This window comes from Mus caroli, unplaced genomic scaffold (genome assembly GCF_978045245.1).
Source record: "Mus caroli unplaced genomic scaffold, Mus_caroli_1 scaffold_15, whole genome shotgun sequence".
Taxonomy (NCBI): Eukaryota; Metazoa; Chordata; class Mammalia; order Rodentia; family Muridae; genus Mus; species Mus caroli.
In genome coordinates, this window is record NW_028227270.1 from 99,591,798 (window position 1) to 99,618,380 (window position 26,583).

General features: G+C 42.4%; 1 protein-coding gene across 1 annotated transcript; it reads left to right on the plus strand.

The window, feature by feature from the left end:
• The first annotated feature begins 1,236 nt into the window (after window positions 1-1,236).
• Pgbd1 (piggyBac transposable element derived 1) lies at window positions 1,237-26,514 on the plus strand. Its single transcript, XM_021181061.3, is given in 7 exon segments — window positions 1,237-1,549; window positions 16,610-16,745; window positions 16,748-16,760; window positions 21,474-21,584; window positions 25,473-25,868; window positions 25,870-26,179; window positions 26,181-26,514. Coding segments are annotated over 7 exon segments (1,239 nt in total). The 5' UTR covers window positions 1,237-1,414; the 3' UTR covers window positions 26,319-26,514.
• Window positions 26,515-26,583: the final 69 nt, after the last annotated feature.

Here is a 26,583-nt window from a genome sequence, read left to right on the forward strand (position 1 = left end):
GCGATCATATAAGGCTCAAGGTTAAGCCTAACTGCATGGGAAGTGGTTGACCTCAATAGAAGTGGAAAAATACATAAGAAACCCCACTGTGAGGTAACCCTGATTTCCTTTCAGTATGTGTGGAAATGATAGTGCAGGAGAGACATCCTGCTGGCACTGGAAAATGTGGGTCTGGAGTCTAAAGGAAGCTTGGAGCCAGAAAAGGATGCGGATGTCCTTGAAACAGATGTGCTGAAACTGAGATCACAAAAGGGAAAAGGAGATGAGGAAAAGAAGGGACCTGCTGAGCCTCTACTGCTTTGGGTGTCTGTCGTTCTATAAGAATAAAAACAAAACCCGAATAATGAAAACAGTGTCTTGGAGTCCTATAGATTGATTGGCCAATTCTACTGTGGGTCCTGCTTGGGGTTGCTCATATAGCTGTATTTCACTTATAAATTATATAGGCTCTAGGCCCAGCTAGGGTTTAGCTTAAGAGGCCTGATTCCAAGTGACCTTTACATGACTAGCTTGGGTCTCCTCACAGCATGGTTGTCTTATGGCGATGTCCTAAAAGCTGCAGGGACACTTCCTTTTTCTATGTCATGTCTATTTATACTGTTTGTCAAAGCAAGCCATAGGCCAACACAGATTTTTGAGACAGTAATTGTGGGAGGCATGGCAAGATCTCACTTCTCACAGAAGGCATTAGTGGTGGGAAATTGTGGAAGAACAATACCAGATCTGCATAGAAAGTGAAATATTCGATGCATATCGATAAATGACCTTTGAATTGTACTGTGTTTCTGCCAAGATAGCTCTCTGGCTTCTCCATGTGTCAAATCATCCCTCCTCTCTAGTATAGGTGTAATATATTAAAACATTCTGGTTTTTGTTTTGTTCTTTTTGTTTGTTTTTAGTTTGGAAGGTTTTGCTGTTTTCAGTTTCATTGAGACACAGTCTCTTTATTTAGTCCAGGCTGACCTGAACTTGCTATATAGTCCACACTAGCTTCTATTCCTACATGCTAGGATTTCAAGCATGCAGCACCATGCCTGGATAGGTATTCTTAGCCTTTCTTCTCTCATGCTGTATCCCTTATCTCTGGGCTCAACTCCTTTAGTGTTCAGGATATGACTTTGATGCATAGGGTTAGCCTTTGAGCACAGCATAGTCGAGACAAAAATAAAAATATGTTTCATAAGATTTTAAGTTGACTTTTATTTTCTGTTCAATTCTTATACTGTAGATGTTCATCTAGAAATGCATTTCTGAAACACAGACTTCAGATAGCTGAGCCGTTCTGCAGCTTCTAAGTTCAACATGTATGAAGTTTTGCTGGGTTCTGCTCCTGAGAATGAAGGTCGCCTTGTGGCAGTGAAGGTGGAAGATCCCACCAGGGGACAGCCAGGCAACTCATAGGAGGGCAGGGCGCATGCTCAGGAACTTTACTGCCTGCGATTTCGGCACTTCTGTTACCAGGAGGCAGACATATCCTCTGCAGAGAGGTGATGAGGCGGCGACATTACTGGAGAATCTAGCCTCGGAACATGGAGACACAGGGCAGCAGGTGGGGAAATAATGAGTGCACATGTGTGGGAAGGTAGTGGGGTAGGAATGTGTATCTGCTAATGCTCAGCCTCTCATTCTGAAATAATTCAGAATTTAGAGAAGGACCATCAAAACAGCATTCTCTTTGTTGCAGCCCGCCCGTAGTCCACAACACGAACGGTTCAACTGAGAATGGCAGTTCGAGCTGAAAAGAGAGGAAGCTAGATGGGGCGGAAGAAAGAATGGGGCCAAGACGATTCCATGTTCAAGGCCCACCTTTACTAATTTCAACATTCAGTTATAAAGGAAGGGGGAGGGATCCCAATTTCCCGCCAAGTAACTCAGGATCCAGTAGCAGGACGAACACGTGTGTGCCTCCAAGCAGCAAAGCCGACAGGGTCCAGCAGTGGGCGCGGCAGAACGAATGAGCAGGAAACTCCACCCTTGAGCAAGCAGGTTCAAGCAGGTGGGGGAAGGGAGACCACATCTCCTCCCATTAGTTAACAAAAAAATAAAAAAAGAAAAGGCTGGCCTGAGGCAGAAAAATTGTCTATGCTAAATAGTTCTGCCTGAGTTCTTAGGGCTAAAGAAAAAACCTGTTTTCGTGGGATTCCCTATCTTTTCTAATGGTAAACTGTATCTGGCTAAGACTGTCTTTATTATCCTAGTAAAGCACTAACAGAATAGTGCTGAGCTGTAGGCTCTGACTTTATAATGCTAATTAGTGCTGAATAGGTAACTACCTGGTTGCATTTTAAGTAGGGCTTTGAACCCTGGCTAAGTTTGACAGAACAAATTTAGAATAACACTGAGTTGATATTCCTCCGCAATTTTGGATGACAGGCAGGGAAACAGGGAGAAGGGACAAGACCGGCTGGCTCCTTAGTACAAGGCCAATTGGCTTTTTTATTTGGGTGGGAGGCAGTGAAGGGCTTGCCCTTTCGACAATATGGACTCCAACCTCTCTCCCCCCTATTAATTAAGTTTAAATAGGCAACGCTTAACTGAGGTGACCAAATGATTTTCTCATCCGTAGATGAGTGGGCCTTTAACCTTGGCTTGGGTGGACATTGACCTGATTCCTCCCGTGGGTGTTGTCAGGACCCACATCTGTGGCTCTTGGTATCTTTTGGGGAGGGGAGGCAGAGCCTTAGGTATTTTTGGTTTTTAGCTGGAATCAGATACCAACCTCCTTCAAATCAGGTGTGTCGCACAGGGAACTCAAAAACGGTCAAACTGGACCTTCCCCCGCTGTAATCTCCTGTGCCAAGCGGTAGCCATACTGTATTCCTATGATCACGAATCAGTACGCGCAGGTCTGAGTTCTGCACGGTCTCTAGTGGAGACTTGTCAACCTCAGATTTAGCAAGGCCTAGACAAGAATTATGTCATTAGTAACACCACGAATTGTGGCTAAAATAGGAGCTGGAAGTCTTTCCTCCTCATCCCTGTTATTCCCTAGCCTGAGGAACTAAGGACACCTTGCAGTAGCAGCAAGGGTGAAAAGCCAGAGGCCAGCTAAGGGACCAAGCCCTTCTATCAAAATAAGAACTAATCTCTGTAAATATATGAAATTTCTACTTCCCTAGCTCTCTTGGTAAATCTAAGTTCTATCTCAGACTGAAAGCCACATGCTGGAATGTCCTTGAAGGGAGATAGCAGTAGCCACCTGTGTGCTCTTGGGGGAGGGGAAGGCACGCCTGCAGGTCCGAGAATGTAGATTGACCTACTTGAAAAAAGAAAGAGATCTAGACAATGAGAGAGTAGCAATGCAAATTTTCTTTTTGGAGAAATCCAGGTACTTATTCAGATGCAAATTGTAAAGCTAAGCTAGTCTCCGGCCTCCTGTAGGGGATTTGACTCAGAGGAAAACAGCGTTTCTGGGAGCTTCTATTCCCAGCTGAATTCTAAGCACAAGAGGAATTTTAGTCTTTAGAATGATACTTATGAGAAGAGACAGAATCTGTGTTTACCTGACGAATTAATCTCTCTGGCAGCCACCGCGCTCCATCTTCATCTCGTGAAAAAACACAAACCGAGCCTCTTCCCCAGATTACAACCTGATCCGGACCCTTCCATTCATTAGTCAGGGGGTCCTTCCATTTTACCAATGCATAAGAATTAGAAGTAACTGGATGCCAATGGCGGTCCGCTGCAGACTGACCTTTAATGTCAGTTTGCAAAAAGTTTAGGACAAATAAGGTGAAGGCAAGATGAGCCTTTGGTGACCTTGGGGGATATAGATGCCCCTCTTTTGTTTTAAAAAGCCAATTCTTTAAGGTGCTATGAGCATGTTCAACTATTCCTTGTCCCATGGGGTTGTAAGGAATTCCAGTTTTATGTTTGATACCGAATTCTTTACAGAATGCAATAAAGTTTTTACTAGAATAAGATGGCCCGTTATCTGTCTTAATAAGTTTAGGCAACCCCATGGCATTAAAGGCTTGTAGGCAATGATCAATTACGTTTTTTGAAGCCTCACCTGTATGCAGAGAAGCAAAGAGAAATCCTGAACAGGTATCAATGCAAACATGTATATATTTTAGTTTTCCAAATTCTGCATAATGGGTTATATCCATTTGCCAAATATGATTAGGCATAAGGCCTCTAGGATTGACTCCTAGATGTGGCACTGGAGATAATGTAATACATTTAGGACATTGTTTTACAATCATTCTTGCTTGCTCCTTAGTGATCTTATGTCGGAGCCTTAGGGTATGGCTAGAGAGATGAAACCTTTCATGATCACGTTGGGCCAGAGCAACAGGATCCGAAACTAAAGCTTCTCCTATTAGAGCTCTGTCAATGTGATCATTACCCTCGGCCAGAGGCCCAGGAAGACCAAAGTGAGACCGTATATGGCCAATATAAAACGGATTTTTCCGGGTGAAAATGATGTTTTGCAATTCTGAAAATAAGGATCCTGACAGCGTATTGAAGTTAAACGTACCACAGGTTTCCAATAAGGGTACTGACTGAGCAACATATAAACTGTCAGTAAAGATATTAAAAGCCTCATGTACAGACTGAAAGACCTTTAGTACTGCTGTTAATTCGGCTAGCTGAGCTGAGAGACCAGGAGTCTCTACGATAACCTGTTGATTATTAATAAGATATCCAGCTCGCCCTTTAGAGGAGCCATCAGTAAAAATCAATAGAGCATTATTTAAAGGCTATAAAGAAGTCATCTTAGGAAATATCATATTATGTACATTTAAAAATATTATCAGAGTAGGGCCACAGGCCTCATCCGGCCGGATCAGCGCCGGGGTAGCTAGAGCGCAGGGTTGCCTGACACCCGCCAGCTACCCACGACCCCTGCCACAGGATTTTGGGACTGCTGGTGAGTGGAACACAGCTTCTGCTCCAGTCCAATCACGCGGGACCTGAGACTGCTCTGGTTGGGGAGAGAGAAATCCGGCCTACATAGGGCCACAAGCCTCTTCCGGTCAGAAAAGCACCGGGGCAGCTAGGGCGCAGGGTCGGCTGACACTCGCCAGCTACCCACAACACCCACCACAGGATCTTAAGACTTCTGGTGAGTGGAACACAGCTTCTGCTCCAATCCAATTGCGAGCGGGACCAGAGACTGCATTAGTTAGGGAAGCAGAAAACCGGCCTGAGTAGGACCACAGGCCTCTTCCGGCTGGACCAGCACCGGGGTACCGCCAGCTACCCACAACCCCCGCCACAGGATTTTGAGACTGCTGGGGAGTGGAACACAGCTTCTGCTCCAATCTTTAAACAGTGACAACGATAACAACTAACCCCAGAGATTACCAGATGGCGAAAGGTAAACATAATAATCTTACTAACAGAAACCAAGACCACTCACCATCATCAGAACCCAGCACCCCCACTTCGCCCAGTCCAGGGCACCCCAACACACCGGAAAAGCTAGACACGGATCTAAAAGCATATCTCATGATGATGGTAGAGGACATCAAGAAGGACTTTAACAACTCACTTAAAGAATTACAGGAGAACATGGCTAAAGAGTTACAAGTCCTTAAAGAAAAACAGGATAACACAATCAAACAGGTAGAAGTCCTTAAAGAAAAACAGGATAACACAATCAAACAGGTAGAAGTCCTTAAAGAAAAACAGGAAAACACATCCAAACAAATGATGGAAATGAACAAAACCATACTAGACCTAAAAAGGGAAGTAGACACAATAAAGAAAACCCAAAATGAGGCAACACTGGAGATAGAAACCCTAGGAAAGAAATCTGGAACCATAGATACGAGCATCAGCAACAGAATACAAGAGATGGAAGAGAGAATCTCAGTTGCAGAAGATTCCATAGAGAACATCGGCACAACAATCAAGGAAAATGTAAAATGCAAAAAGATCCTAACTGAAAACATCCAAGAAATACAGGACACAATGAGAAGAACAAACCTATGGATAATAGGAGTGGATGAGAATGAAGATTTTCAACTCAAAGGACCAGCAAACATCTTCAACAAAATTATAGAAGAAAACTTCCCAAATCTAAAGAAAGAGATGCCCATGAACATACAAGAAGCCTACAGAACTCCAAATAGACTGGACCAGAAAAGAAATACCTCCCGACACATAATAATCAGAACAACAAATGCTCTAAATAAAGATAGAATACTAAAAGCAGTAAGAGAAAAAGGCCAAGTAACATATAAAGGCAAGCCTATCAGAATTACACCAGATTTTTCACCAGAGACTATGAAAGCCAGAAGATCCTGGACGGATGTTATACAGACACTAAAAGAACACAAATTCCAGCCCAGGCTACTATACCCAGCCAAACTCTCAATTAACATAGATGGAGAAACCAAAGTATTCCACGACAAAACCAAATTCACACATTATCTCTCCACGAATCCAGCCCTTCAAAGGATAATAACAGAAAAAAACCAATAGAAGGACAGGAACCACGCCCTAGAAACTACAAGAAGGTAATCCCTCAACAAACCTAAAAGAAGACAGCCACAAGAACAGAATGCCAACTTTAACAACAAAAATAACAGGAAACAACAATTACTTTTCCTTAATATCTCTTAATATCAATGGACTCAACTCCCCGATAAAAAGACATAGACTAACAAACTGGCTACACAAACAAGACCCAACATTTTGCTGCTTACAGGAAACTCATCTCAGAGAAAAAGATAGACACTACCTCAGAATGAAAGGCTGGAAAACAATTTTCCAAGCAAATGGTATGAAGAAACAAGCTGGAGTAGCCATTCTAATATCTGATAAGATTGACTTCCAACCCAAAGTCATTAAAAAAGACAGGGAGGGACACTTCATACTCATCAAAGGTAAAATCCTCCAAGAGGAACTATCAATCCTGAATATCTATGCTCCAAATACAAAGGCAGCCACATTCATTAAAGAAACCTTAGTAAATCTCAAAGCACACATTGCACTTCATACAATAATAGTGGGAGACTTCAACACACCACTTTCACCAATGGACAGATCATGGAAACAGAAACTAAACAGGGACACAGAGAAACTAAGAGAAATTATGAATCAAATGGATCTGGCAGATATCTACAGAACATTCTATTCTAAAACAAAAGGATATACCTTCTTCTCAGCACCTCATGGCACCTTCTCCAAAATTGACCACATAATTGGTCACAAAACAGGCCTCAACAGATACAAAAATATTGAAATTGTCCCATGCATCCTATCAGATCACCATGGACTAAAGCTGATCTTCAATAACAAAATAAATAATAGAAAGCCAACCTTCACGTGGAAACTGAACAACACTCTTCTCAATGATACCTTGGTCAAGGAAGGAATAAAGAAAGAAATTAAGGACTTTTTAGAGTTCAATGAAAATGAAGCCACAACATACCCAAACTTATGGGACGCAATGAAAGCATTTTTAAGAGGAAAACTCATAGCTCTGAGTGCCTCCAAAAGGAAACTAGAGAGAGCACACATTAGCAGCTTGACAACACACCTAAAAGCACTAGAACAAAAGGAAGCAAATTCACCCAAGAGGAGTAGACGGCAGGAAATAATCAAACTCAGGGGTGAAATCAACCAAGTGGAAACAAGAAAAACTATTCAAAGAATCAACCAATCAAGGAGCTGGTTCTTTGAGAAAATCAACAAGATAGATAAACCCTTAGCCAGACTCACTAGAGGGCACAGGGAAAGCATCCTAATTAACAAAATCAGAAATGAAAAAGGAGACATAACAACAGATCCTGAAGACATCCAAAACACCATCAGATCCTTCTACCAAAGGCTATACTCAACAAAACTGGAGAACCTGGATGAAATGGACAAGTTCCTAGACAGATACCAGGTACCAAAGTTGAATCAAGATCAGGTTAATGATCTAAACAGCCCTATATCCCCCAAAGAAATAGAAGCAGTCATTAATAGTCTCCCAACTAAAAAAAGCCCAGAACCAGATGGGTTTAGTGCAGAGTTCTATCAGACCTTCAAAGAAGATCTAATCCCAGTTCTTCACAAACTATTCCACAAAATAGAAACAGAAGGTACTCTACCCAACTCATTCTATGAAGCCACAATTACTCTGATACCTAAACCACAAAAAGACCCAACAAAGATAGAAAACTTCAGACCAATATCCCTTATGAATATTGATGCAAAAATCCTCAATAAAGTTCTTGCTAACCGAATCCAAGAACACATCAAAACAATCATCCATCCTGACCAAGTAGGTTTCATCCCAGGGATGCAGGGATGGTTCAATATACGGAAATCCATCAACGTAATCCAGTATTTAAACAAACTCAAAGACAAAAACCACATGGTCATCTCGTTAGATGCGGAAAAAGCATTTGACAAGATCAAACACCCATTCATGATAAAAGTCTTGGAAAGAACAGGAATTCAAGGCCCATACCTAAACATGATAAAAGCAATCTACAGCAAACCAGTAGCCAACATCAAAGTAAATGGTGAGAAGCTTGAAGCAATCCCTCTAAAATCAGGGACTAGACAAGGCTGTCCACTTTCTCCATACCTATTCAACATTGTACTTGAAGTCCTAGCCAGAGCAATTCGACAACAAAAGGAGATCAAAGGGATACAAATTGGAAAAGATGAAGTCAATATATCACTTTTTGCAGATGATATGATAGTATATATAAGTGACCCTAAAAATTCCACCAGAGAACTCCTAAGCCTGATAAACAGCTTTGGTGAAGTAGCTGGATATAAAATTAACTCAAACAAATCAATGGCCTTTCTCTACACAAAGAATAAACAAGCTGAGAAAGAAATTAGGGAAACAACACCCTTCTCAATAGTCACAAATAATATAAAATATCTTGGCGTGACTCTAACTAAGGAAGTGAAAGATCTGTATGATAAAAACTTCAAGTCTCTGAAGAAAGAAATTATAGAAGATCTCAGAAGATGGAAAGATCTCCCATGCTCATGGATTGGCAGGATCAACATTGTAAAAATGGCTATCTTGTCAAAAGCAATCTACAGATTCAATGCAATCCCCATCAAAATTCCAAATCAATTCTTCAACGAATTAGAAAGTGCAATCTGCAAATTCATCTGGAATAACAAAAAAACCTAGGATAGCAAAAACTCTTCTCAAGGATAAAAGAACCTCTGGTGGAATCACCATGCCGGACCTAAAGCTCTACTACAGAGCAATTGTGATAAAAACTGCATGGTACTGGTATAGTGACAGACAAATAGACCAATGGAATAGAATTGAAGACCCAGAAATGAACCCACACACCTACAGTCACTTGATCTTCGACAAGGGAGCTAAAAACATCCAGTGGAAGAAAGACAGCATTTTCAACAAATGGTGCTGGCACAACTGGTTGTTAACATGTAGAAGAATGCGAATCGATCCATTCCTATCTCCTTGTACTAAGGTCAAGTCTAAGTGGATCAAGGAACTTCACATAAAACCAGAGACACTGAAACTTATAGAGGAGAAAGTGGGGAAAAGCCTTGAAGATATGGGCACAGGGGAAAAATTCCTGAATAGAACAGTAATGGCTTGTGCTGTAAGATCGAGAATTGACAAGTGGGACCTCATGAAACTACAAAGCTTCTGCAAGGCTAAAGACACCATCAATAAGACAAAAAAACCACCAACAGATTGGGAAAGGATCTTCACCTATCCTAAATCAGATAAGGGACTAATATCCAACATATATAAAGAACTGAAGAAGGTGGACTCCAGAAAGTCAAATAACCCCATTAAAAAATGGGGCTCAGAACTGAACAAAGAATTCTCACCTGAGGAATACCGAATGGCAGAGAAACACCTGAAAAAATGTTCAACATCCTTAATCATCAGGGAAATGCAAATCAAAACAACCCTGAGATTCCACCTCACACCAGTCAGAATGGCTAAGATCAAAAATTCAGGTGACAGCAGTTGCTGGCGAGGATGTGGAGAAAGAGGAACACTCCTCCATTGTTGGTGGGATTGCAAGCTTGTACAACCACTCTGGAAATCAGTCTGGCGGTTCCTCAGAAAATTGGACATAGTACTACCGGAGGATCCAGCAATACCTCTCCTGGGCATATATCCAGAAGATGTCCCAACCGGTAAAAAGGACACATGTTCCACTATGTTCATAGCAGCCCTATTTATAATAGCCAGAAGCTGGAAAGAACCCAGATGTCCCTCAACAGAGGAATGGATACAGAAATTATGGTACATTTACACAATGGAGTACTACTCAGCTATTAAAAAGAATGAATTTATGAAATTCCTAGCCAAATGGATGGACCTGGAGGGCATCATCTTGAGTGAAGTAACACAATCACAAAAGAACTCACACAATATATATTCACTGATAAGTGGATATTAGCCCAAAACTTAGGATACCCAAGATATAAGATACAATTTGCTAAACGCATGAAACTCAAGAAGAATGAAGACCAAAGTGTGGACACTGTGCACCTTCTTAGAATTGGGAACAAAACACCCAGGGAAGGAGTTACAGAGACAAAGTTCGTAGCTGTGATGAAAGGATGGACCATTTAGAGACTGCCGTATCCAGGGATCCATCCCATAATCAGCTTCTAAACGCTGACACCATTGCATACACTAGCAAGATTTTGCTGAAAGGACCCAAATATAGCTGTCTCTTGTGTGACCTTGCCGGGGCCTAGCAAACACAGGAGTGGATGTTCACAGTCAGCTATTGGATGTATCACAGGGCTCCCAATGGAGAAGCTAGAGAAAGTACCCAAGGAGCTAAAGGGATCTGCAACCCTATTGTTGGAACAACATGATGTACTAACCAGAACCCCGGAGCTCTTGTCTCTAGCTGCATATGTATCGAAAGATGGCCTAGTCGGCCATCAATGGAAAGAGAGGCCCATTGGATTTGCAAACTTTATATGCCCCAATATAGGGGAATGCCAGGGCCAAAAGAATGGGAATGGGTGGGTAGGGAAATGGGGGGCGCTATGGGGGACTTTTGGGATAGCATTGGAAATGTAATTGAGGAAAATATGTAATAAAAATATTAAAAATCAAAAAAAAATTAAAAAAATATAAATTTTATCAACCTATCTTGAGGGTAGTGGCTGTCTATAGTTCCATTAAACCCTATTTGTGCAAGCAACCAATCTGTACTATGCTGTTTCAGCCAAGTGTCCTGACTTATACTGTAAGGCTGAACAATGATATCTGGCTCTTTTCCGAAATAAGTCAATGCCTGCCTTCTTCCAGTGATAATCATCTGAGCCACTGCTTCGTGATATGGCAAGATATTACGTTTGGGAGAAATCCTCGAATGTATCCACATTATAGGAAATTTTTGCCATAGCAGTCCCGTAGGCACATGAGTCGTATTAAAAATTAATAGGTGCAGCGGCAAGGAGTAATCTATATAGGTAACAAATTGCTCTTCAATAGACTTTTCCACTAGCTGTAAGGCCAGCAATCCTTCTGAGGTTAGGGATCTAGGGGAAGTGGGATCAGAACTCCCTTTAAGAATATCAAATAAAGGTTTCAACTCCCCTGTAGTAAGCTTTAAATAGGGGCGAAGCCAGTTAATATCACCTAACAATTTTTGAAAATCATTTAAGGTCCTTAAGTTATCTCTACGAATAACGATCTTCTGGGGAAAAACAGCTTGATCAGTGAGTCTAAAACCCAAATAATTACAAGGATCCTGAGTTTGTACCTTTTCAGAAGCAATTTGCAATCCCTTATCAGCTAGGCCTTTTTGTAAACCTTTATAACACAAAAGCAATTCTTGGGGGTCCTTTCCCACCATCAAGACATCATCTGTGAAATGAACGATGTAAATATTTGGCCATTGTTGTCTAACAGGCTGAATTGCTTTCGCCACAAACCTTTGACATAATGTGGGACTATTAGCCATCCCCTGCAGGAGAACTGTCCATTGATATCTTTTCATGGGTTCCTTGAAATTTACAGAAGGAACACTAAAAGCAAATCTCTCACAATCCTTTGGATGCAAAGGGATGGTAAAGAAACAATCTTTCAAATCTATAACAATCTTATAATATCCCTTAGGAATGGCTACTGGGGAGGGGAGCCCCGGTTGTAAGGTTCCCATAAGTACCATGGTTTCATTAACCTTTCTTAAATCTTGTAATAGTCTCCATTTTCCAGATTTCTTCCTGATAATGAAAATGGGTGTATTCCAGGGAGAATGAGACTCCACCAAATGTCCTGCTTCTAACTGCTCCTGCACTAGCAAAGAAGCGGCCTCTATTTTCTCTTTAGGTAAAAACCACTGATCCACCCACACCGGAATATCATTACGCCATTGAATTTTTTTTCGCGTGGGATGCAGGCAAGATAGTGGTCGCTATTGAAAATACTTTAAACCTCTCATGTTAGAGTGGGGTTTAAGATCCTCAAAGGTCTTAATTCCCTGTCCTTTCCTTACTAGTTCACGACCAGGCAGGAGTCCCTGCATGAATGTCTGCTCAGTCACCATCTCCTTAGAACTGCACAGAATAACACCCATCTGTGACAACAGATCTCTTCCCCACAGGGTCACAGGCAATTTTGACATAACATACGGCTGAATCTTTCCTGATTTCCCTTCCTCATCTCTCCAGGTTAGCAATTTGGAACTACGTTTTGGGTTACTGGCGTACCCAATTTCTTGAAGGTGAGTCAAGGAAACAGTCAAGGGCCAGTTTGAGGGCCAGTCCTGCCCTCTTATAATCGTTACATCGGCTCTGGTATCTATTAATCCTTCAAAGCCTTTTCCATCAAGAGTCAATTTAAGGTTAGGTCTCTGGTTAGTGATAGATTTCACCCAATTTACACCAGAGGAGTCAAAATTATTTTGTCCTTCCTCATTTCCAAGGAATCTATACAGTGACTGGCGTAAAGGGATCAAAGTAAGTTGAGCAATTTTCTGATTAGGGGGTATAGTTATAACACCAAGAGGGCAAGCAGCTATGATTTTAAGTTCTCCCTCATAATCATTATTTATAACACCTGGATAAATCTGCAGGCCTTCTACAATAGAACTGCTTCATCCTAAGAGAAAGCCACAGGTTTCTACGGGCAGTGGTCCAAAGACGCCAGTAGGCAGAGTTTGGACTCCCACTTCTGGGGTTAATACTGCGTGGACAGTGGAACAGAGGTCCAGTCTTGCATTTCCTGGGTTTGACCTGACAAGCTCAAGAACTGATCTTGTTGGCTGGGCAGCAGATTTATAGCCCCATAAGCTGTCTTCTTTGAGTAACTCGGGGCCTGGGGCTGACCCCTTTCCTCGTTTCCCGGCACCGGGCGGCTCAAAACCCTTGGTTTATGCTTACAATCTTTTGCCCAGTGGCGGTCCTTCCCACACTGGGGACATATTCCTGGGGTACGGCCTGTTTGTCTACCCTTGGCGCCCTTGTTCTTAGGACAATTCTAAAATGATCCAAACTTCCACAATTAAAGCATGCATTATTCCCTCGTTTCCTCGAGAACATTGCTTGCGCGTGGGTTTCCTGCGAGAACTCACAGGAAGGCCTGATGTCTGCGCAAAGACGGACATATCCCGCCAAATCTGTCTGTCCCTTATGCGGTTGAATTGCAGCTCGGCAAATTGCGTTAGCATTCTCATAAGCCAGTTGCATAATGAAGGGACTACCCGTGTCTGGGCTTCCAAGGATTTTACTAGCTGAAATCAATAGCCTGTCCACAAAGTCCTGATATGGTTCATCAGAACCCTGCCGAATGCTAGCTAAACTTCCACCAATATCTCCTTTAACTGGCAACCTTCCCCAAGCACGGCGTGCGGCTGTCGCAATTTGCGCGTACACTGCAACGGGAAAATCAATCTGATTTGTCTGTCCCTCATATGGACCCTCTCCTAAAAGCATGTTGCTATCCCAGTCTGAGTTACCAGCCTAAGCATTAGAAGCAGCAGTTTTCTTACTGGCGTCTCTCCATTCAGAATCCCAAAGCAAAAAATCTCCTCCTGACAGGGTAGCCTTGGAAAGAGTCTTCCAATCTGAGGGGTTTAAGTGTGACTCCACAACTGTGTCCAGTAATGCTTGAGTGAATGGGGCTGAAGGACCATATTGCACAACAGCCGCCTTTAACTCTTTTATCAATTTGAAATCCAAGGTCTGGTAATGTCTGGCCCTAGTATCTTGCTGATCAACTACCTCGACCACAGGAAAGGCTAGCGTATTAGACGAATTTTGTCCTTTCCCACGAGCCTGACTCACAACTCTTTCTGGCGGCACCTGGTGAACTACAGAAGAGTTACTCTTCTCCGCTTCTGAGATCTTTTTTAGTTCCCGAAGCTCATTAGTCAGCCTCTGAAGCTTAATCTCAAACTCTAACTCGCTTAGCCGTGTGTCCCTATGAGTAGCACCTCCCGAAGTGGTGACTATAGGTGAAGCGGGAGATTCACAAGAGAACCAATTCTCATTAAGGTAATGGGCAATTCCTCTATCTGAGTGATTTTTGTTAAAATTCAGTCCATCATCAGAGTTTCCACATTTATCAATTTTTGAGTTAAGAAGATCTTTTTCTGAGGAGGCCTTCTCTGATAGGCACTCCTCCTGAGATACCACAAGCTCCGCCTGAGGGCAATTTAGCCCTGGAGAAGTTGCATCTTTTATAGCATCATTTACGAGCGCCCAGAGGCCTAGGGTAAAATTATCTGTCTGAGCGATTTTCAAGGCCTCACCAACTTTCTCCCAGGTTCCACAATCTATCATTTGTTCTTCCTTGAACCATGGACAACAGCTATCTATCTTATCTAAAAAGTTTCTTACTAATTGTACTTCAAGCCTTACTCCTCTGGCCTGAAACAACTCCTGAAAACTAAAAACAACCGCCTGATCCATGACTTTAAACCCTTCGTTCTTCCACCTAAGCAGCTTTCTAAAATGCTGCGGCACACCACCTGTTTCCGTATCTAGTTCCGATTAACACGCTGCCGACCCAAGCAGAACCAGTGTTGGGTTAGCACTGATTCAAACTTAATTCGTATCCTACCGCATCCTCAGCAACACTTTACAAAACTGAAATTTTAAGCTAGCGCTAGCATGTGTACCTGTCCGTTGCTCTGATGCCCCATACGAAGATCCTTTCCTTTCTTGTGGAGCTCCACACAGCAGCCGTTTCTCTTAGCATCCCTCTGCCATTCTTCAGGTCCCAGTTTTGGCGCCAAACTGTTGCAGCCCGCCCGTAGTCCACAACACGAATGGTTCAACTGAGAATGGCAGTTCGAGCTGAAAAGAGAGGAAGCTAGACGGGGCGGAAGAAAGAATGGGGCCAAGACGATTCCATGTTCAAGGCCCACCTTTACTAATTTCAACATTCAGTTATAAAGGAAGGGGGAGGGATCCCAATTTCCCGCCAAGTAACTCGGGATCCAGTAGCAGGACTAACACGTGTGTGTGCCTCCAAGCAGCAAAGCCGACAGGGTCCAGCAGTGGGCGCGGCAGAACTAATGAGCAGGAAACTCCACCCTTGAGCAAGCAGGTTCAAGCAGGTGGGGGAAGGTAGACCACACTCTTCACCTAGATTTAGCTCTTGGTAACACTGTTTCCATCATGTGCCCCACCTACCCTATCCATATTCCTGTGAAATCATTGTGCCTAGGCATGCACAGTTATGCAGACTTCCCCCTGAACCAGATGACAAATCATTGTAAATATGCCCCTCTACCTCCCAGAACTTCAGTGTATAGTTATGAAGAGCAAAGACATGCTTTTACAATCTTTGTATGATAACCAAGCTGTACACTCGGGCTAGATGCCTACCACATAAGGCAGCGTGTCCTCTGGTCGGTCCTCCCAGGAAGCACACAGCGATGCTTTTGTCCTTCACAGGTCATGCTAGTGCTTGTCAGAGTTTCTTCTCTAGGGAATTGTTTTCCCTTTGTCATTGTTGTGTAGCCTGTGGGAGACATTTGGGGAGAGTATACAAACCCTAGGCCTCATTACATTTTTTACTGCTAGCTCAGGCATGCTGTCATTGTGTATTTCTGGGGATAGATCCTTTCTCTTGTCTTTCCTGCCTTGACTTCTGAGTCCCCAGATACTGAGGGGGACCTGCCTGGTGAGTTTGCAGTGCTCATATGAATGTGTGTCACTTCTTGCTCCTCCTTTAGAGGGGCAGATGAGCTTGTTCTGTGCTCCCTTGTGGGAGTCTCTGACTCCCACCAAGCTACTTTTTCTTTTTTTTTTTCTTTTTTTTTATATATATTTTTTATTACATCTTTTCTTCAATTACATTTCCAGTGCTATCCCAAAAGTCCCCCATACCCTCCCCACTACTTCCCTACCCACCCATTCCCAGTTTTTTGGCCCTGGTGTTCCCTGTACTGGGGCAGATAAAGTTTGCAAGTCCAATGGGCCTCTCTTTCCAGTGATGGCCGACTAGGCCATCTTTTGATACATATGCAGCTAGAGTCAAGAGCTCTGGGGTACTGGTTAGTTCATAATGTTATTCCATCTATAGGGTTGCAAATCCCTTTAGCTCCTTGGGTACTTTCTCTAGCTCCTCCACTGGGGGCCCTGTGATCCATCCAATACCTGAATGTGAGCATCCACTTCTGTGTTTGCCAGGCCCCGGCATAGTCTCACAAGAGACAGCTGACTCTTTTGTCTCTAGGCTACTCTCTGTGCTCAGGAACAGGACATGCACCTAGTGGTGACAGAGTATTGAGGAGCCTCTATGGAGGAGTATCAGAGCCTCCATCTCCTGCAGTCTGTGGTCACTCCCTGGACAAGTGAATCTCCAGAGCTCCCCCGGGATGTGAGAGGTGAGTGCTAGGGAATGAGTTTAATGAGGACCCTGGAAGGAGGCTGCTGAGAGACCAGGGTTGTCTCTGCCCTCAGGGTCTTCTTTCTTGTTTTGTTTTTTGTTTTGTTTTGTTTTGTTTTGTTTTGTTTTGTTTTGTTTTTGCATACCAAGTAATTAAGGTATTTATCCCGCCTCTTCTCTCTCTGTGTGTGTGTGTGTGTGTGTGTGTGTGTGTGTGTGTGTGTGTGTGTGTTTAAAATATGTAAGTGCTGAAGGGATGGCTCAGAGGGTAAACATGCTTGCCTCTCAGCCTGACAATCTAAGGAGGATCCCTAGGACCCACAAGATAGAAGAGAACCAACCTTTGCAAGTTGTTCTATGGCCTCTCTGTGCATGCCTGTATGCGTGTACACACACACACACACGTAAAAAATAAAACTGTTTAAAAACTTAAGCTATTTTTAAGATCTACTTAACAAATTTTGAATATGAAATTAGTGACACATGCCCATAGTCCCAGCTACTCAGGAGCTGGGAAAGATTGCTTGAGCCCAGGGTTTCTTTCTTTCTTGGTTGTTTTTTGTTTGTTTCTTTGTTTTGTTTTGTTTTTGTTGCTTGTTGTTGTTTGTTTGTTTGTTTGTTTTAAAGCAAATCACCTGTACATTAAAATTTCTGTCTACATTTGTTCATCGTGTGTGTGTGTGTGTGTGTGTGTGTGTGTGTGTGTGTGTGTGTGAGAGAGACAGAGACAGAGACAGAGACAGAGAGACAGAGACAGAGAGAGACAGAGAGAGAGCGCGAGCCTGCACACAAGTCACAACTCACTATTACTGTTGTTATTGTTTTGGTTGGGAGGGTGGGTTTTGTTTATTTGCTTGCTTTGTTTTTTGAGTCAGGGTCTCACTATGTGGCCATGACTGGCTTGGAACTCATGATGTAGACCAAGAAGGACTTAAACCAGAGATTCACCTACCTCTCGAGTGCTGGAATTAAAGATATACACTACCATGTTCGTGTGCTCACAGGAGCCATGGCCTGAGTGTGAAGATCAGAAGAAAACTTTCAGGATGCAAATTTCTCCTTCCACTATTTGAGTTCTGGGAATCCAATTCAGGTCCATGGGTTTGGCAGCACTGAGCCATCTTCCTGGCCCCTCTGTTATGTATTTTTTTAATACTCTGCTGGGAATCAAACCCATAGGCTTTATATATGCTAGACAGCACTCTACCAACTGAGCTATCTCCCCACCTTTGTGGGGGTAGGGGATCCAGTGAGATAGGGTCTCATGTAGCCCATGCCAGTCTCATGCTCACTATGTAGTTCAAGAATGACCTTGAACTCTTCCTTCTTCCGCCACTACCTCCTAAGTGCTGGGTTTGTGTCTACATACCACAAACACTAACCAGAACCCAGGACTTCAGGACCAGCCTGGGCAACATAGTGAGACATTGTCTCTATATAGTAATAATAATGTATGATATTCAAGCATACAATTTATTATTCATATTAGCTACCATGCTAGTCATTAAATATCTATTACTTACTCTTTTTATAAGTTTATGGTTTTGACCAACAGCAAACAGCAAATTCTGTGGTTTTGTCCATTCCCATATCTAAGCAATTGTTAAAAATTATACAAAATTACAAAACTGAATTCATTTGTATATACTTGAGGTGGGGCGTTTGTATACATGCCTTGGCAAGTGTGGATAGGTCAAAGGGAAGATTATGGGAGTCAGTTCTCACCTTCCATCATGTACATCCCAGGGATCAAAATCAGGTCCTGATACTTAGTACCAAGTTCTTCTAACCACTGAGCCATCTTGCCAACCCATATTTAGAACATGTTCTTACTCAACAACTAAAACTAATAGTTAGGAAAACCAAAATTTAGTTTAAATGGTTTGCCCAACACCAACAGATTGAGGGCTAGTTCAAAAATGTAGGTTCTGTGTACTCCATGTTTGGGTTATACCACGAGAACAGGTCTTGTGTGAGAACTGACCAAAGGCAGCATGCAGCAGCAGCAGCTTCTTCCTCCCTTCTCTCTTACCGGTGGTTTTAACTCATATCACATATGTGAGTAAAGTACACTACCAAGTCTCTCACTCCTGCTCAGTCTTGTGGGTGAGCAACAGCTGAGCTTCAGACTCATAGAAATGTTGCAGTGCTTTTAGCTCAGTCCATAAAATCTGTTTCTTGGAAGAGTGGATCCATACAGAGGGAACTTGAGGGAACTTCCCAAGGCAATTTTGTCTCAGGAAGGACTCTTGTCTTCTCTTTTTATAGGATGTGCTCCTCGAGGAGTAGCCTGTCTCCAGGAAGACAGTTCCAAAGACAGTGCTGTGGTGCCTGAGTCTAGCTCAGCTAGGTTCCAGGTGAGTTGCCATCCAGGTTTATGGAAACTTAGTGGTGATCCTCCCTTCCCTTGTTGCCTTTTTCTTGGCCCACTCTCTCAGTCCAAAAGCCTTTAAGGAGGTGCCTTCACGTTCACTTTGTCTCAGACTATCACAGACTGTGTATGTTCATCATGCAGAGAGCCTATGATGGTGGCTTCAGTTTTATTTTGTGCCATGTTTTGGAGGCACATTCAGATCTCAAGGTATCAGGGTAAAGAGGGTGGTATAAGACTGTCTATTCAGCCAGGCTTGGTAGTACACATCTATAATTTCTGCACTTGGGAAGCAGAGGAAGGAGGGTCACTTCGAATTCTAGAGCAGCATGTTTTACATGGTCATATCCTGTCTCAGAGATACAGAAACAGAAAGAGGCACAAACGGAGAGAGAGATGCATAGGACAGAGTGGTTCTTTCCCATGTAAGTCTTTTTCTCCATTTGTTCTCTCAAGGCACTGTCTTTATGATATTGCCTTCTCTGCTTTTCCATGACTTCCTGTTAATCACATCAGACCTCAGACCTCACGTTGTTATCAACATTTTATCTGTCTGTAAATGCAACCTATTTAAACATACTTTAAATAAAAACCCAATTGCTGTAAATGTAGTATAACATGGATACAAAGAAAACATATATATATATATATATATATATATATATACATATGTGTATGTACATACATATATATAGTATTTATTACAAGCTATAAAAGTCTTCAATATGATTATATATGAGGAAATGACAAAGAAAGTAGTTAGATGTTTGCACCAATGTATAATCAATGACTGAAAATTAAGAAGGAATAATATAGGAGTCCAAGAAAGTCAGAGGGTAGAGGTGTGTGTGCACAGAAGATGAAAGCTAATATTAAATCAAATTATAAAAGACCAAACAGACCAAAATTTAACTGAAGCTGAGCAAACATATGAGTTAAATTTTGTTCCCTCAAAAGGTATGGTAAGTCCTAATTGTAGGTACCCATGAAGATGGCCTGACTTGACAGTTATCTCTTTGGAGATGTAATGAGGTTAAGAGGATGTCCATACAGTGTTGAATGAGCCTAAACCCATTCTTTATGTGGAGGCCAGTGAAGGCAGAGATACACAGGGATACACTGATGGCACCTGATGATTCCTTGACTTTGACTTTAGGCTTCTAGGCTCCAGGACAGTGAGGGAATACATTTTGTTTGTTTGTTTGTTTTTGTTTTGTTTTTTGTTTTTGTTTTTGAGGCAGGATTTTTCTGTATAGCCCCTGGCTGCCCTAGAACTCACTCTGTAGACCAAACTGGCCTCAAACTCAGAAATCCGCCTGCCTCTGCTTCCCAAGTGCTGGGACTAAAGGTGTGCGCCACCACTGCCTGACATACATATTTTTTGTTTTGTTTTGTTTTGTTTTGTTTTGTTTTGTTTTGTTTGTTTGTTTTTTCAAGACAGGGTTTTTCTGTGTATCCCTGGTTGTCCTGGAACTCACTTTGTAGACCAGGCTGGCCTCGAACTCAGATATCCACCTGCCTCTGCCTCCCAAGTGCTGGGATTAAAGGTGTGTGCCACCACGCCCGGCTCTTCTTTTTTTTTTTTTTTTTTAAACTATCAAGTTTGGCCCTGTTAGAAGAGACTAGAGAAACCAATATAGCTTTCTAGGCAATCATGTTGATAAAGGGGAGGGAGATAATCGTAAAAAGAGGTATTACCACTTAAACAGGCTTTAATAAAAGGAAGGCTTTCCAATACCAAATAGGGTTGAAAAACATACATAAAAGTAGCATTATACAGACTAAGCAGGTTATATTTAAGGATGCATCAGTATCTAGATATATACATATATGCATGTGACAACAATTAATGAAAAACTAGTCCATGAATTTAAATGAGAGAAAGGAGGGATATATGAGACAATTTGGAGGAAGGAAAGGGACAGGGGATATGGTATGATTATAACATCTCAAAAGATCAGAGAAATAATTTCTAAAAAAAATAAGAGAGGAGCCTTATAGTATCAGAATAGTCTGTGTGCCCATTGGGATTGGGTAGTGACAAGGTAAACAGAAATGATCCAATCTTGAGAGCCACTAGACCTTTTGTTAGAGCCTACATCCAGTCTGGGAAGGACTGGATACTGTATCCTTTCCAGGCAATGGGAAAAGAGTGTAAATAAGAACATGAAACAAAAGTTAAGAGATTAATGAAAATATATGTGGTAGACTTTTGGAGACATTATCAAATAAAGACAAAGAACTATAAGCAACCACCAAAATAATTATTATAGCATATAATTTTTAAATATATAGATATGCAATATTTTAAATAATTTTCATTAATGAAATTTTTACAAGATCTCTACATTTACAGAGATCCAAATCTACTAAAAAGACCCTCAAAACTCCTTGTTACATCTTCGATGTTACATCCTCAACCACGGCAGGAAACGATACTGAACAGAACAGGTGAGTGAGTCCATGTTTGTAACAATGTCTTTATTCTGTGCAAGCTTTCTTCTAGGTAACATTCTTAAGTTGTTTTCCTTGCTTTGGTATTATTTCATAACAATCTCAGACATCTTATTATAGGCGCAGTAGACCTGTGTATTGGTGCAGTGTTAGTCTACCAGGGCACTCCAATGCCCTGTACCATGTGGGACAGCGTTGCTGTTGTGTGGTCATTGTCAGGTCATAGTCAGGTGTCCAGTGGCAGTGGATTGTGCTGGTGCTGAACATAAGTAGTACATCCCCAGAGTGACTGGCACCACAGGTTTACAGTGTTCAACATCTTTAATACCATCTGTTTTAGTCCCTGATTTTCTACATCTGGAACCACAGGTAGCAGGAAGAGAGAGATTCTGGAACTGGTTTGGGCTTTTGAAATTCTAAAGGTCACTCCAGTATCAAAAGATGGCCTAGTCGGCCATCACTAGAAAGAGAGGCCCATTGGACATGCAAACTTTATATGCCCCAGTACAGGGGAACGCCAGGGCCAAAAAACTGGGAATGGGTGGGTAGGGAAGTGGGGGGGAGGGTATGGGGGACTTTTGGGAAAGCATTGGAAATGTAATTGAGGAATAGATGTAATAAAAAAATATTAAAAAAATAAATAAATAAAGGTCATTCCAGTGACACACTTCCTCCAACAAGGCCACACAACAGGGACACATCTCCTAAGTAATGTCAATCTCTGATGACCAACCATTCAAATCTAAGAGCCTATCGGAGCTTCAAACCAACACATTCTCTCCCTGGCCCCTATAGACTTGTAGCCATAACATAATACAAAAACTCTAACTTCAAAAATCTACCCAGTCTATAATAGTCTCAATATTGTTTAAAAGTCAGAAGTTCAAACTTTCTTCTGAGACTCAAGACAATCTCTTATCTGTAACCCCTAGAAAACCAAAATTGAAAGTCAGATCATATACTTCCAACACACAATGGCACAGAATACACACCATTCCAACAGAGAGGAAAGGGAGCACAGTGAGGAAACACTGGACCAAAGCAGGACTGAAACCCAGCAGGGCCAACTCCCCACTGCATCTCCATGTCTGATGTCAAAGTGCTCCTTACATCTCCAACTCCTTTCAGCTTTGTTGACTACAACACCTTTCTCTCTCTCTCTCTCTCTCTCTCTCTCTCTCTCTCTCTCTCTCTCTCTCTCTCCCGCCCCTCTCTCTCTCTCTGGCTTGTTCCACACCTACTCTGAAGCTTTTCTTGACAGGTGTCCCTCAGCTCTGGCATCTCCAACATTTTGGGGTCTCTAATGAAATCCAGGCTTCACCTTCAGTTTCATACAATGGCCTTTGTGGGCATCAGTAGAAGGACACCCCTGACAAACACCTGGCCTCAACAGTTTTCCTTAGCCACAGAGGAAGATTTCCAAACCCTTTCTTGTATCCTTACTCTAACAGCAGAACCACGCGCTGAAGCTACCAAGTTCTTCTGCTTGCTGGGGCTGCAACCTGACCCCCTTGTTCAAATACCTGCATTTTGCTTCCCATGGTTTCCTGCTTACGCTTTTCTTTACTTCCTTTTCACCATTGGATGCTTTGCTGGGTGGGGTCTTGCCCTGAGGTCACCACTCCCTTTATTCCATATAGGATCAGGCTTTTCTTTAAACTTATTACCTCCTTGAGTACTGGGGTTAGCTCCATTACACTTTCTTTTCTCCTCAGAGTATGCATTCCGTTTGCTCCTTTTCATTACAGATCTGCACAAGAGTGATTGCTAATGACCATGCATCAGTCAACACTAGGCTGTCTTGAAATCTCTCTGCCAATGCCTCAGGCAGATTTTTTTTTTTTTTTTTTTGGACATGAGCAGAAAGCAGCCACATTCAAAATATTACAAGAAATATCAGTTACTTACTATTTTCTTCTCTGAAACTTCTTGAGCCGAATCATCATAACTTAAATTGCTCTTAGCACTACTGTCTTCCATGTTCCCAGTAATATGGCCCATTAAGCTAAGACAGAGCTAAGTTCCACTATAGGACAGGGTGTGGCCACTCACAGGAGCATGGGAATCTGCCATTTTGACTGCTGGGTATATGTCAGTCAGATGCCTGAAACCATGATTCATAGCACTGATTAGAATAAAAATGTTTTATTGTTTCATGTAGCAAACCTATGAGGTAGCTACAGTTTGTAAACCTGCTATGATTTCTGAGCTCCGGCCTATGGCAGACCCACGGTCCTCTTCCAGTCCCACATCCTAACCCTCTCTTTCACTTACCTTACTCTTCCCCATTTCTTACTCCCAGAGCCTGACCTCACCATATTGGTCTTAATGCACCACAGGTCTTGGAGTTTAGATCTCAGCATTAAAAGGTTTCATTGTCCTGATGGAAGTCATAGTATCATAAGTATTGCGCCAGGTGTGGTGACTCACACTTATTCCTAGGACTCAGAAGGCTGGGGCAAGAAAATAGGATTGCCTTATTTCAAACTCAGCCTAGGTGACAAAGTACCAGGCCCAGCTGGGCTACAGAGTGAGACTATGTGTCAAAAAAAATTTTTTTTTATTATTTAAAAAGCAACAGGGGCAGGAAAGATGATTCTGTAGTTAAGAGTTCTTGCTGCTCTTTCAAAGGATGCAAGTCCAGTTCCCAGCACCCACTGTGGGTGGCTTACAACTCCTTGTAACTCCAGCTCCAGGGGTTCTCTTATATCTGGCCTCCTTTGGCACCTGAGTTCTCATATACATTACACACACACACACACACACACACACACACACACACACACACGCACGCGCAATTCTAAAAATAAAATAAAAATCTTAACAACAGAAAGCCAGCAAGATGGTTCAGCAGCAGTTAAGAGTACTTGCCAGTCAGCTCTGAGTTTGTTTCATCCTGTGGTCCCATGATGGAAGGAGACACCCAACTCCCAAAAGTTGTCTTTAGACCACCATGCGTTCACCAGGCATTCATGTGCTTCCTCCTCCAGAGCACAGAATAACAAATGAAATGTCGAGCTGACTCAGTAGCAGGTAGAGTACAGCACTGAAGCCTGAGGGTTTGAGTTCAGTCTCCAGAACCCACGGGGAAGTGAAGGTAAAATGAGTTTGCTAAGTTATCTTTGACTTCCACACGAGCAGAATGGAACACTCACACAATAATAATAAATAACTTTAATTGTGTTGTAATTGTATAAGAATACTGAAATAATACTTTTCATCTTAATGTTACCTTGCTTCCTTGTAGATCCCACACAAACTAGTCCAACTGCAATAAATTTGAGTTTCTTATTTGTTTCTCCCCAAAGAAATTTATCTACCAGATGAATGTAAAGCTAAGGGGTGCTCAGTCCTTCCTTGCTCAGAAATCCTGAGAGTTGTGAGAGGACCCGGTAAATGATCAACTGACACAAGAGCACATCCAAGAGAGGACAAGGACACAAATGGGACAGATAGTTCTGCAAATCTCAAGATTGGCTGACAGAGCTAGCCTTAATAAGGAGCTTAAACACAGAGCCAACTAGGCTCAGAATAAAAAAGTGCCTCCCTCAGAGGCCTGTACAGCAAGACACAGGCCAAAAGCAGCATAGAAGGACAGAGGGAGGGAGGGAGGGAGGGAGGGAGGGAGGGAGGGAGGGAGGGAGGGAGGGAGGGAGGGAGGGAGGGAGGGCAGGCCAGCTTCTCATGGGCATCTCCACCATTAGTTAGGACTTGAGGAGTAAGTGCAAGCTGGGGAGAAGTGAGAATGCTAAGTGCAGCAAGCCTTTCCCAGCGAAACCAGAGTGAAAAGTCCATCTCCTTTGTACTTACCCCGTGTAGAAGAAAGAGATTTGGGGTGTTTTCTTTTGTTTTGTTTGTAGCATATGTTCTTTTTTTCTTTCTCAGAGATTCTCCTTCCCCAACTGAAAAGGCAGTCTCCACTTTGAACACTGTCAGGAACTGCCACCCACCCCATGAGTCCTGGGCCAAGATGCACATTGAGTCCTTGCATTACATTACTCAGAAAGGGAGGGGAAAAGCCAAATCTAGAGTGAGCGAGCTGCTCTGAGGCCTTGCATTTTCTGATGAGTCAGAGACAGAGGAAAACAATGAGCCTGAGGTGCAGCCTGAGAGAAAGAAGATAAAGGCATCCAGCATCCCTGAGAAGAGCTGGACCAAACGAGACAGTAAGCCTAACTTTCCAAGCTGGTCAGCCCTGGATTCTGGACTTTTGAATCTTAAGAGTGAGAAGTTGAACCCAGTAGAGCTCTTTGAATTATTTTTTGATGATGAAACATTCGACTGTCAATGAAACCAATAATTATGCTTCTCAGAAAAATGTCAACCTAGAAGTCACAGTGCAGGAAATGAGGTGTGTGTTTGGTGCTCTGCTCTGCAGGGGATTTGTAAGGCATCCCAGAACAGGGATGTATTGGGAAATCTCTGATTCTGATCAGACCCTGGTTAGAAATGAAATTAGAAGGGATAGATTTGAATTAATTTTCTCATACCTGCATTTTGCAGATAATAGCCACCTCGATCAAAAAGATAAGTTTTTAAATTTGAGGCCTCTCATAAAGCAAATGAAAAAATATCCCCTTGTATGCCCCTCTTGAGGAATACTATTGTTTTGACAAGTCAATGTGTGAATGCTTTGATCGTGACCAATTTCTGAATGGGAAGCCTTGTCAAATTGGCTATAAAATTTGGTGTGGTACAACTAACTACACAAGGCTATCTGGTTTGGTTTGAGCCTTACCAAGAAGACTCGGCTCTGGAAACAGATAAGGAGCTGGACCTTGGGCTAGGTGGAAATCTAATAATGAGTTTTGCTGATGTTCTTCTGGGGAAAGGTCACTATCCCTATCACTTGTGTTTTGATAGCTTCTTTACAAGTGTTAAACTGATGTCAGCTTTGAAGAAGAAGGGAGTGAAGGCTACAGGATCGATTTGTAAAAACAAAACAGAAAAATGTCCACTTCTGAATGTGGAACATATGAAAAAGATGAACAGGGAG